Here is a 12501-nt window from a genome sequence, read left to right as displayed (position 1 = left end):
TTGGAGAGATTCCTGCAGATGGGCTTGGAGGGGCAAAAAAAAAGCAAGTGATAGAGCAGCCCAGGGCAGCCAAGAGAAGAGCTGTCTTCCAAGGCACTTGAGAAGTTCCAAGTTCAGAGCCAGCGAATGCTAGGAGAAGACATAGACCACAGCAATCATTGGGCATAACATTATCTTGGAGGCTTTATCGTGTAGATGGAAGTAACATATATAGCATAAAAGACTGGAGGGCAGGGTTGGTAAACGCGCCTATGTGATTGTCAAGTTCCTACATTTTACGTTGAAGTGGTACAATATTAACTCTAAACAAACTGAAAATTTTTAAATGTATATTTAATCTCTAGAGCAGCCATTCTCAAACTTGTTGATCTCCAGACCCCTTTACATTCTTAAAAATTACTGAGGATCCCAAAGAGCTTTTGTTTATGCGTGCTACAATTATCAGTATTCACCATATTAGAAACTTAAAGGGAGATATTTTCAAATACTTATTAATCATTTAAACATAATAATAATAAACCCATTATCTGTTAAAATAAGTAACATGTTTGCATGAAAAATAACTACTTTCCCAAACAAAAACATTCAGTGAAAAGAGATGCCTTGTTATACATTTTGCAAATCATTTTAATGTCTGGCTTGATAGAATACAGCTGGATTCCCATATCTACTTCTGCATCCAATCTGTTGTAAAATGTTGTTTTTTAAATACATGAAAACAATTTGGCCTTCCGTACTTCTATAGTTAGAAAAGGAAAGAGTAATTTACTACCACTATTCCATATATGAAAAAAATTCCTGTCACCCAAAAGATAAGAGAATTACACTCAAAAAAAGGTGACAGGGCTTCCCTGGTGGCGCAGTGGTTGGGAGTCTGCCTGCCAATGCGGGCGACACGGGTTCGTGCCCCGGTCCGGGAGGATCCCACGTGCCGCAGAGCGGCTGGGCCCCTGAGCCACAACTGCTGAGCCTGCGCGTCTGGAGCCTGTGCTCCGCAGTGGGAGAGGCCGCGACGCTGAGAGGCCCACGCACCGCGATGAAGAGTGGCCCCCACTCACCACAATTGGGGAGAGCCCTTGCACAGAAACGAAGACCCAACACAGCCAAAAATAAATAAATAAATAAATTTATTAAAAAAAAAAAAAAGGAAATTGACATTTGTGCATTCAATAGTCATTTAAAAAAAAAAGAAAAAAAAAAAAAAGGTGACATGGGATATAAGAAACAGCAGTAGCTGCATATGAACCAGAAGAATTAAAGGGAACTTGAAAAAAATTAAGACTCTATAGCTCAGAAGCAGCAAAGCCTTAACAACTTATGCTTGTGTTTTCTTCTCCATGAGTCTAATAACATCACTTGGTTATTCAGTTAAACACACACATATACATCTTACTATTGTAAATTTATAGTACTATTTATAGGTGTAAAATTTTTATAACCAACTATAACAAACATGGAAATACTCACAACTACAGAAAAATATATAAATTTTATAAACCTTTACAATGTAAAAATAATAATGCAACTAACAAAAAATTCGAAATGAAATGAGAGAAATGGAAGGAAGAGTAAATGTGCCAGTGTCCTCTTTTTTCATATCAGGAAGCAATAAGTAAACTGATAATAAACTGATAACTTAGTCTAGAAATTGAGGTATAAATAAATTATTTAAAGTTATAATGATAACCACTAGGGAAAATGAAAACCAGAAACCAGAAACCATTAGTGACTGTCTCTGGGGAATGGTGGTGAAGGAAGAGAGGAAGAAGGCTTTTAATTTCATATAATTCTCTCGTTTAAAAAAAAATTTTTACTGCAGGCATGTAGTACTTCTATGATAAAAATAGTAACATCTTTATTTGAAGAAAAATTTACCACTTTATTAGAAGTATTTGAAAAATAAAATGCTGACCTCAAGTTAGTAATTTATTTATAACTCAACTTCATTTTATGCAGTGAATGGATTCACCAAAAGATGCCTGTGATTTGAATCACATTTTAAATGTACTGGAAATATAGTCTACTTAAAAATAGTGAAGTCTTTGGTAAAATTAATGTCTGTCCCTAACATTTATGTATCTTTTTTTAAAAATTAGAATTTGCCTTCGCTTTGTGTTGTTGTTTTTTGGTTTTGGGGTTTGTTTATTTGTTGGGGTTTTTTTTTTTACTGATAATTGCCTAAAATAAAAAGGGAAAGCTACTCAAAATGAGTCACAGCTTTCTGTTTTAAGTTCTATGAACACTGGGATTCACTTTAGAGCAAATTTATCACCTGGATCAGACATAACTATTTTTGGCTAAATGAGGGTCGCTAGGCTGCCATGGCTTCAAATTCATCAGTGAGCACCTAAATCCTGTAACTGCTGACAGAGACTGTGGATGTGATTTACAAGGTATCTGCAGATTGGGAAAAGAACACCACAGAATTTTTTACACAGATCAGTGGTTTTTACTTCACTATCTTTTTCTCTTTCATTATGCCTATTCATGTAAAGAAGAAAACACTCACACATCAAAACAAAAACAAAAGAAATGTACACTTCTCCTGAGAAGTGGTAATGACAACAATATCCTACTAGACAGGCATTCAAGCCAGAATAGGTACTACCTCTGGAGACTGCTCATGCCAAGCTATTCTGAAGCACACCACTCTCACTACAACCACCACAGTTTTTTGATGAAGTTATTAAACTCAGAAGGAAAGAAAACAAATTTTAAGAATCAGATTACATTACTACTTGATAATGATTAATGAGCAAAAAGAGATATTGAATTACACTCAATAAGGTAGGTATATTTCTTTAAATCTTACTACACTTATTTGATATTGTTCTATGAATACACATCTATCTAGTATTTAAACTGTTATCCTGAAGAGATATATTTTGGTCAGAGAAAGAATAAAATGAACGGAAAAATAAGCTAAAGTTCAGTTATCCACCCCTACCTATATGAAGCCAGGTTGTTCAACCAGGCCAGACCAGAGTCTAAGCACCACCTAGTGGCTTCTCACTCAAATTACAAGAAAAGTACTTCAGAGTCATTAACACAGCATCTAGGATTCTCCTTGCAGCCCCAAACTATTAAATAATGGCAAGGATGGCATTTTTTCTATAGCTGACCATGGATGAAATATACCCTAAGGCAGTAAGAAATTTTTAAGTCATCTAGTCCATTCATTCATAGCTAGGCAGAATGTATTAATCACGTTTTTTCCTTTCTATATCTTATGACATTATGACTCTTAAAAATCCTGCAGGGGGCTTCCCTGGTGGTGCAGTGGTTGAGAATCTGCCTGCTAATGCAGGGGACACGGGTTCGAGCCCTGGTCTGGGAAGATCCCACATGCTGCGGAGCAACTAGGCCCGTGAGCTGCAACTACTGAGCCTGTGCGTCTGGAGCCTGTGCTCTGCAACAAGAGAGGCCGCGATAGTGAGAGGCCCGCGCACCGCGATGAAGAGTGGTCCCCGCTTGCCACAACTAGAGAAAGCCCTCGTACAGAAACGAAGACCCAACACAGCCAAAAAATTAATTAATTAATTAATTAAAGGTATCCTTTAAAAAAAAAAAAAAATCTTGCAGGACTTCCCTGGTGGCGCAGTGGTTAGGCATCCGCCAGCCAATGCAGGGGACACAGTTTCAAGTCCTGGTCTGGGAAGATCCCACATGCCGTGGAGCAACTAAGCCCGTGTGCCACAACTACTGAGCCTGCGATCTAGAGCCTGCGAGCCACAACTACTGAGCCCGCATGCCACAACTACTGAAGCCCGAGCACCTAGAGCCCATGTTCCACAGCAAGAGAAGCCACCACAATGAGAAGCCTGTGCACCTCAACGAAGAGTAGTCCCTGCTCGCCGCAACTAGAGAAAGCCTGCACGCAGCAATGAAGACCCAACACAGCCAAAAATAAATAAATAAAATAAATAAATTTTTAAAAATTAAAAAAAAGAATCCCCCTGCCAATGCAAGGTACACAGGTTTGAGCCCTGGTCTGGGAAGATCCCACATGCCACGGAGAAACTAAGCCCGTGCACCACAACTACTGAGCCAGCGTGCCACAACTACTGAAGCCCGCGCGCCTAGAGCGCATGCTCCGCAACAGGAGAAGCCACCGCAATGAGAAGCCCGCGCACCACAACGAAGAGTAGCCCCCGCTCTCTGCAACTAGAGAAAGCCTGCGCACAGCAACGAAGACCCAACGCAGCCAAAAATATCAATCAATCAATCAATCAATCAATCACTCTTACGGGCCAGGGAAGAGATGAACCTTCCCAGGGCTAACCAGTTCTTATAGATAACAGCTGGCCAGGAGCATGTCTTTCATATGCAAATTTACCAATTCTGAGTATATTCCCCAAGCCACCCCCTTTATCTAATTCTCACACAACGAGCCAGTATTTCTCCTGCCCTAAATCATCCCCAGGCCAGGTGCTAGGAAACTAGAGACCATCTCTATAGCCAAAGCCCACCAGAACTATTCAAACCAGCCAGTCCTAAGCTGTTTGCTCTGCCCTGCCCTGCCCCGCCCTACCCTGCCCTGCCCACCAAAAGCACAACAAAGGCTCTGGCCCAGGCTTTCCCTTCATTCCTGCTTTTGTCTCCTGACCAGAACCTGACACTTCCCCTGTGGCCCTGCATGGCATTCCTCCTTCTCTTGGGAAATGTAAGCAGTAAATTCTTCTTTCAAAGGCACTGATCTCTCTGTGTCGTCACTCAGTCACCTCTACAAATGAAGATCCTGTGGGTACAAGTGAGACAATCCCACCTAATTCATATCAGTGAAGAATCACTTTCATTCTAGTTTCTAGGGCACCTTCATCCAGAAAATGTCTCCATTCCACTTTTTACAAATATGAAGCATTTTCAGAGCATTGTCATTTTTGGGGTTGACCTCCTAGGCTAAGTGATACACAGAGCTGTAAAGTGGAAAGGGGTGAAGATAACAGAGAAAGAGCAGGAAAGGGTGACAGAGCCCACATGAAAGCTGCAGACTTATCTCAACCCTGAGAGTGGTTTCTGCGCTTTCTTCTCTCCCAGGTTCCAGGACCGTAGCCTCTTTTCTTCTGTCGCCTCACATAGGTGGTTCTGTCTGGGTGCCACTGGTCTTTCACAGTGAAGCTAATAGCTTAAGTCTCCCAACACCCTTCACTTGCATTAAGTCCCTCCCAAAGATTACACCTAATTTTGTATTTGTAATTTGTATCCTTTTTACTAAAGAGAATCGCTAAAAACTTTACAAGCTTCATGCCCTATAGAAGCTGGGAGGGTGATAGGGGTCATGGCTACAGGAATCCCAGATGTGAGCCCTTCTCTTCCACCCAACCACCCTGGACCCCAGTTTCCCTATCTGTACAAGAGGTGCTAACAAGACGGTCTTGTCCTAGGTTCCCTTTTCTTTTCTCCTCAGATGCATTCATTTCTCTATATTCTAACAAAGCAATATGCTGTTACCTAGCATGTGGCTGCCAAGCCTTGCTTTGCATATTGGCTTTTTAAAGATGCTAAAACGGGCCTGAAAAACGCATAGCAAAAATATAAGTCAGTTCGTCACTGTACACTGGCTAATAAGGGCACAGAAAAGAAGAGCAAAGCTTTTGCAATGAAGCCTGAGACCAATGCTCAAAATTATAACCTAAAGATTGACTGCATTAAGATCAACCAGAGCCGTATTATGGGGTCAGGGGGTCATGGGCTTGGTTCCCACCAGGGTCTGCCACTCTTTGTATGTATCTTTGGGCAAGTCATTAAACATCTCTAGGCTTCTTTTCTGACAAGCTAAGCAAGGGGCCTGGACCAGAGGATCTCTAAGGACCACTCTGTCTCTTTTTTCTTTTGAGTTTGAGAGTTATTCGCTGCAATAATTTGTACCCCCTCTGTCCCTTAACATGTTCACTTCCTTCTGCCTCTCTTGCTGGTGCCACTCAGCCTCACAACTCGACCAGACTCTCTTTCTTTCTCTTGCCATGCTGAGCTAACCTAGGTTAAGCCACTGAACTGAGGAGGGGGAAGACAGGGAAAGAGCAAAGGAGAGCACAGAGAAGGGAAAGGCAAGGCAGGGAGTCTGGCGGAGCGGAGTCGTGGTGCAGGGTCAGAGGCGGCTCGCACCCTGGCTCAAACGTGGACCAGATGCCACAGCTGGGTCTGCATCAGGCTTGTTTCTAGGGCGATTAGCTCAGGCCAGCCAGAAGCTATCCCACAGACTTCCTAGAAAAGGGTCCTCACAGACCCACTCCTGCTGGAGCTCAAGTCTCCAGCCAGATAAAGAAGAAAGAATATGAGTTGCACCAGCTAATCTGAGGCTTTGGGTGACCCATTCTCGGGCCACAGCATGACACTGCTTCCCTTTAACTTTTTCTGGAGACTGTCCAACCCTGAGAGAAGGGAAATAGCACATCAGATTAGTGGGAGGCATCCCTTATTCCATCGTTATTAAGAGGTTTCTGTTTTAATATCTGCAACACTAGCTGGAAATCCTGGCAAGACCAGGCACTCAATAAATACCTGGTACACTGAGCTGACTTTTCCCCATTTCCCACGCTAAGAGCGCTGGATCCTGCTGGACTTCAGACTTCGCACAGACGTCTACTTTCCATCTCTCCCTGTCTCCAGCCACCTGCTTTCTCCTGCCAGCTTCATCTTCCTGACACACCGTGCCTGTCACAGTCCTCTCTGTCCAGCGACTGATGGAGACACGCATGGAATCGCAGGTCGTTAGCCTTCCATTCACCTCCCTCTGGCACCAGCTGCTCCTTAGCTTTCCAGACCCATGTTTCACAAACAGCCTACTCGACTGGGTTTCAATGTGAAATCTGCTTCATCCAATCACTGAACACGCACTGTATTTAGTGCTCACCATGTGACAGGCACTGGGCCAGATCCTTCTGCATATGGCGTAAGAACCCTGAAAACCAGGTACGCTCACCCCATCTCGCAGTTGTAGAAACAGACTGCAAGCCCAAGAGTAACTTGCCCAAGGGCCCAGCACATCTAGTGGCACAGTCAGAATTCGGAACCCAGGTTTCCAGGTTCAAGTCCACCACCCAACCACACTGCACATCAATGAAGTGCCTGGGGACAGAGGCTCCTGGAACAAGACTCGTACCTCCACAAGTTCAACAGGTCCTCAAATACACACAGACACACACATTCCCAAACCACTGCAGACCCATCTAGGCCCAGAAAGCACCCCATCTTCCTCAATGGACTGCCCACCCCACATCGTCCATAGTGTCTTGCACAATGTGCCACACTCTGGTTTTGGCCAAGGGGATCATTCCGGACTTGGGACTCCTGCCTTAGGTTTTTTACCTGACTTTGCTGTGCTGAGTCATGCATTCATTTGCCAACTGAACCCTCTCATCATCCATATCACCACCTCGTGGACCAAATACGTACTCCCCGCATTAGTTTTATTATTAGCCAACATTTACAGACTGCTTCCTATGAACTGAGCGCTACACTAAACATTTACATGAATTATCTCTGTTAATCTTCATAATTCTCTAAGGTATGTTCTATTACTGTAGTCGTTTTATAGGTGAGGATACGAAGCCTTAGCCAGGTGAAGTAACTTGCCCAAAGTCACAAAGGGTTAGAGCCAGTACTTGAACCCAGGCAGCACCATCAACTCTCAGATCCACAGCCTCTTCTCATTTGGTCCCCTTGACCAACACACACACACACATAACTATCCCATCTGGTCCTGAGATGAGTAAAGCCAAACCAAGAATCCATTCATTCACCCCTCCACCTAACTCACAAGCATCCCCACTCCTGCCAAATCTCCTGAGAGCTACTTTCCAGTCACAGTGATCAAGAGGAGAGCAGATCTGAACCGAAGGGTTTAGGGTAACACCACCCCCCCCCCCCGCCCCACCCAGCCTGTCTTCCCACTGGGCACTGCCTTCTTAGTCCCGTGCTCTTCAGGCCTCAAAGCTCTTAGCAGAATTCCTGCCTCCCAGACCTGGAGTAAAGGGAGAAAAAGTTCACGGGAAACTTCTAGAGGGCCAGCCACTTCAAACATATCAGCCATCCAGCCTGCTATCTGTTCCCATACAGGCTTTGCTCGGGCCACTGAGGCAGGAGGCATAAAGTAGAAAGGATTAAAACCTGGACCTTGGCAATAACTATGCCTAGGTTCAAAGCACCCCCATTTTTCATCTGTCAACCAAAATAATCATATCTACTTCAGAATGTTGTTGTGAAGACTAAACAAGATAATGCATAGTAAATGTTCAGCCCGTAATAAGTTGGTAGTTATTATCATTTTCTTACCCTCTCAGCCTCAGGGATGTGCTTCCCAACTTTACCACTGATACTTCAAGACGTAATACAAAGAGCAGCTCCCCCAATCCCTGACCAGGTGAGTTCCGTTAAGCAGAGCCAGCACTGACTGAGCATCTTCCATATGCTGAGCACTAAGGGCAGGGACTGAGGACACAAAAATGAATAAGACATGCCCCTGAACTTCAGGAGTTCACAGCCTCAAGGAAGACAGGAAAGAAACAGCTTACTTCAATGCCACACGGCAGGTGCAGTGACAGAGCATGCTGCCAGAGGGAGCAGGGGAAGCCAGTCAGATCACAGGGGACTGTGGGGGCCAGGGCGAGGAGTCGGAACTGAATTCTAAAGGCAGTGAGAAGCCACTGAAAAGCTTTAAGCAGAGGAGGCAAATGCACAGACTTATGCTTTAAAAAGGGATCACTTTAGAAGAGATGTGAGGAAAGAAGTTAGGAAGGTATGAACAATTCAATTAAGATGTAATACCTTGGACAAACAGTGCAAGGGAGACAAAGGGATAGATTTCAAAGATGTCTAGATAATGAACAGCAAAGGCCATGACATTGAACACTGTCTAATCCCTCAGTGTTCAGAGATTGAGGGAGAGGGAGATGGAGAGGGAGGTGACGCATAGGCCTTTACATCCATCACTTTAAAAATCAACTCTCGGGACTTCCCTGTCTGTTCAGTGGTTAAGACTCCGCGCTTCCACTGCAGGGGGCATGGGTTCGATCCCTGGTCGGGGAACTAAGATCCTGCATGCCGCATGGTGCGGCCAAAATATATAAATAAAAATTTTTTTAAATAAAAATCAACTGTCTCTGAAGACACTCATAGCAATTTAGCTTGCACTAACACTTACTGACCACTTGACTGCCAGGCACTGCCTTAGGTACTTGGAGGGTTCCAGTGACAAATCAGCTGAGAGAGAAGTATCAGCAAAGACCAGCATAGGGGAAAGACACAAGCACAGAGCCTCGGGAATGGTGACCTTTGTCTAGAAGGTGGGGTAAAAGGAGTAAGATGCAGGGGACCAGGCTCGAAATTCAGGCTGGGCCAGACTGTGCAGGACCTAGCCTAAGGAGTTTGAACTCTGAGTGGTGGACACGGGGAGCCATTGAAGGTTTTAAACAGAAAGAGGATCACAGCTGAGCCTTAACAGATCCCTCTCACAGAGATGAAACAAGCGCTCTGTTTTTGGAATCCCTGGAGACAAGGGCCTCACGTTTTCCATCTGGTTACCTTTTTCATGCCTAACACAGTACCCATTATTTAGGAAGTAGTCCACAAATACATGTTAGGGGCATAAACCCTCATGTACAGTCTTGCAAACACAAAGAAAATGCATTGCCAGTATGATGTGAGACTGGTCAAGCTAAATAAATTTTTTAAATAAAATAAAGTAAATGAATCAAGGTTCTCTAAGGGTCCTTGACCACATTCAAAACTTGGCCACCGGCCTTTTCATCCAGGAGCAAACAGCCCTGGGCAACAGTTCTGAAATATCTCTGAGGAGCTATTCCAGGCCTCTAGTCACTCATTCCTAAGCAGATTGAATACTTCAGGGGCTGGATACAAGGAGCTCAGTACAGGATGGAGGATACAGCTCTGGGCCTGCCAGGGCGAAGGGGAGCAGTACCTTTTGCTGAGCACTTGCCACCTGCCAGCCACCATGCTGCCTTTTTCACGTGTACCCATGTACATGAAGAGGGGGTAACTAGCCAGTTTGTATTCCCCCACCAACCCTGAACCCCATCTGCCTCACTAGCCTCTGCCCTTTGGCTCAGGACTCCCGGGTGTTGGACCCTGCTCTCTTGCTATTGTGTGAGGCTATGAGTTGATTCTCTCTCCCTCTGGGGGGCTCATTCCCCCCTGTTATGATGCCAGAAAACCCTCCTACCCCTCTCTATAAAGATGAGAGACATCCAAGGGACAGTAAAAACCTCATGGTTGAGTGATCATTACAGAGCAAAGGCCCTGCGTGCAAGTAGCTTCCTGATAAATGCCTAAGTATGGTTGGTTGGTTTGTTTTTAAGGGGCAGCCACTTCAATTCCATACCTGCATTGAATATTTACTATAGCTAATGATCAGCAGGGAGAGGATAAAGAAAGAAAGAAAAAACGAAACCTGCAGATATCACAGAATCCAGAAATCTATTTGGCTTCAGCATATATGAGTTTTTCAGAAATAGAATTACCTTCTTACATTGGTTTGATTCAATATTAACAGGAGTTCATACTATCTGAGTCCTCACTCTGTTCATGGAAAACCTCCATGGGTGGGACGGGGTGGGAAGAGGAGTGTCCAGGATTCAAAATCCACTACAAATACCAAAGAAGATTTTTTGCGCACAGATGGTTAGGAATTGGCTGTAACATTTTCTCGATTAAGCTGGCATACCAAAATAAACTTCTGAGATCATTACTTTTAAAATAGTGCACTGTAATGTTTCCATTCAGCTTCCTGCCTGGTGACCTTTGCTCATGACCCCCACACCGCCCAGGCCTACCTGCTGGGCTGCCTCATGGAAGAGTTCCTGCACTTGAGACATCTGGGCCATTCTCCGGAAATGGGGGTCCTGGTAGTCTGGGTGGGGAGACCCCTCTGGAAGGTAAACAGGATTCTGGGTCAGGCTGGCTCCTCCTTCCCTGGATCCTTATGGCCCATCCTTCCTCTATACCAGACAAGGCCCTGGCTGAGGGAGGGACCTTGTTCTGCCTCATCTGGAAACATCTCCTTCCCTCTTTGGTACCCAGATAGATCCCACTCATTCTTCAGAGCCTCCCTGTGCTCAAACGTTGCTGTTCTTTGAAAGCCACAGCTGCCTGCAGCTCTCTGTTTCTCCCTGAGCTCCTTCAATACGGGGGTCAGAGCCAACTGCCTAGCTGCCCAGCCCCTGAGGACAGTTTTACACTCCTCTCCATCCTTGTGAACCCCTTTGTCCAGGGCAAGGGCACCATCGGCTCACTAGGACCGGTTGCAGGTGGTGAAAGACTTACCAAGACTCGCTCCGGAGCCGCAGCACCGACCCTTCGCGTCTGAGTCAGCGCTGGGACCCGCGTCCCTCAGGCACCCCTACTTACGGGAACCCCATACAGCGCAGCGCACGCCCCCTCCAGCCTCGGCCCCGCCCGTACCGAGTTCTCAGGAACCCCTGGGCCCGGCGGGAGGCTCGTGTCCCAGTGGCCGTGTGTAGACGCGCCAGGGGACCGCGAGGGGGTCTACCTGAGCAGGCGGGCAAAGGTGACCCAAGCCGGCCCCCTGACTACAGGACAGAGCTCCCCGAGGAGAGGAGCCGCCCCGAGACCACCCTGCACACTGCCCACCCACCAGCCGCTCGGCGTCCGCCCTCACCGGTTCCCGGGACGCCCGCTCCTAGCGCTGGGCCCGCCCAGTCCCCGCCCCGCCGCCACGTGGCTGACCAGGTGTGCGCTGCGCGGGTCCCAGCTGTCCCGCTGACGAGGCATCCCGCCCGGGCTCGGGCACCTGGGCCACGACTCTCGGGTCCAGGTGGAGAAGGACGGGGCTGCAGACACTTCCCCTCCCCAAGGGTGGTGCCCGTGCACCCGCCGCCGCCCAGGAGGGCTCCCAGAAGAAGGGAACAGCAATCTTAACACGGGTGGGAAGGGACTGGGCGTGGGGGGGGGGGGTGAGGGTGCGGGGGTGGACTAGGGGGAGGGTCCGCATGCTCCCAAACGTAACAGCCACTGCCTCCACCGCCCTCGACAGCTCGCTCACCGCACCCCCGCTGAGGTGCCCAGCCCTGGGATTAGGGGGACAGGACGCGAGCCTACTCACTGCAGTTGCTTCTAAGGACCTGCGCGTCACACAGCACGCAGGAGTGAGAAAGGCTGGGGAGCGGGGGAGCCCGCGGCTCCCACTGGTCCGCAGCCCCCTGGACAGGTGCAGAAGCGTCTGAACAAGAGACCGTGACTGCGCTCCGGGGATGCCAAAGTGCAGCGGCCACGCGACCAGGTGACCCTCAGACTCGCAGGAAGTGGAATTCTTTTGCCAAGAAAGTGCCCTCGGGCATGCTGAGGTGTGGGGAGGAATTACCCTCGTCACCTTCAGCAATTCCCAGAACCGGCTTGGAGGGGCGGGGAGTGAAGTTAAGGTTTCCAGGGTCCCCGGCTTGCAGGGAAAAAAAGAAATTAACATACAGAGAGATTAAATTATCGCTATTTCCAATCTGGCATATTTCCTAAGCCTGAAATAACTTG

The 12501-nt window shown here is 46.8% G+C and overlaps 1 protein-coding gene across 6 annotated transcripts in view; it reads right to left on the bottom strand.

The window, feature by feature from the left end:
* SLC12A8 (solute carrier family 12 member 8) overlaps positions 1-12245 on the bottom strand; it is a 133570-nt gene extending 121325 nt beyond the window's left edge. For 3 of the 6 annotated variants that reach the window (XM_059922110.1, XM_059922114.1, XM_059922115.1), the window contains exons 1-2: positions 12080-12245; positions 10791-10885 (exon numbers count right to left, since the gene is read on the bottom strand). In XM_059922110.1, coding sequence (XP_059778093.1) covers positions 10791-10841 — 51 coding nt within the window. In that variant the 5' untranslated portion in view covers positions 10842-10885; positions 12080-12245. Of the gene's footprint in view, positions 1-10790; positions 10886-11635; positions 11669-11703; positions 11744-12079 lie in introns of those variants that run through there. The other 3 variants (XM_059922111.1, XM_059922113.1, XM_059922112.1) reach the window with 3 other exon arrangements.
* Positions 12246-12501: the final 256 nt, after the last annotated feature.

The sequence above is a fragment of the Balaenoptera ricei genome, chromosome 4 (assembly GCF_028023285.1).
Source record: "Balaenoptera ricei isolate mBalRic1 chromosome 4, mBalRic1.hap2, whole genome shotgun sequence".
NCBI classification, from domain to species: domain Eukaryota; kingdom Metazoa; phylum Chordata; class Mammalia; order Artiodactyla; family Balaenopteridae; genus Balaenoptera; species Balaenoptera ricei.
The sequence above is the reverse complement of the archived record's forward strand: the minus strand, read 5'-3'. Positions and strand labels throughout refer to the sequence as shown.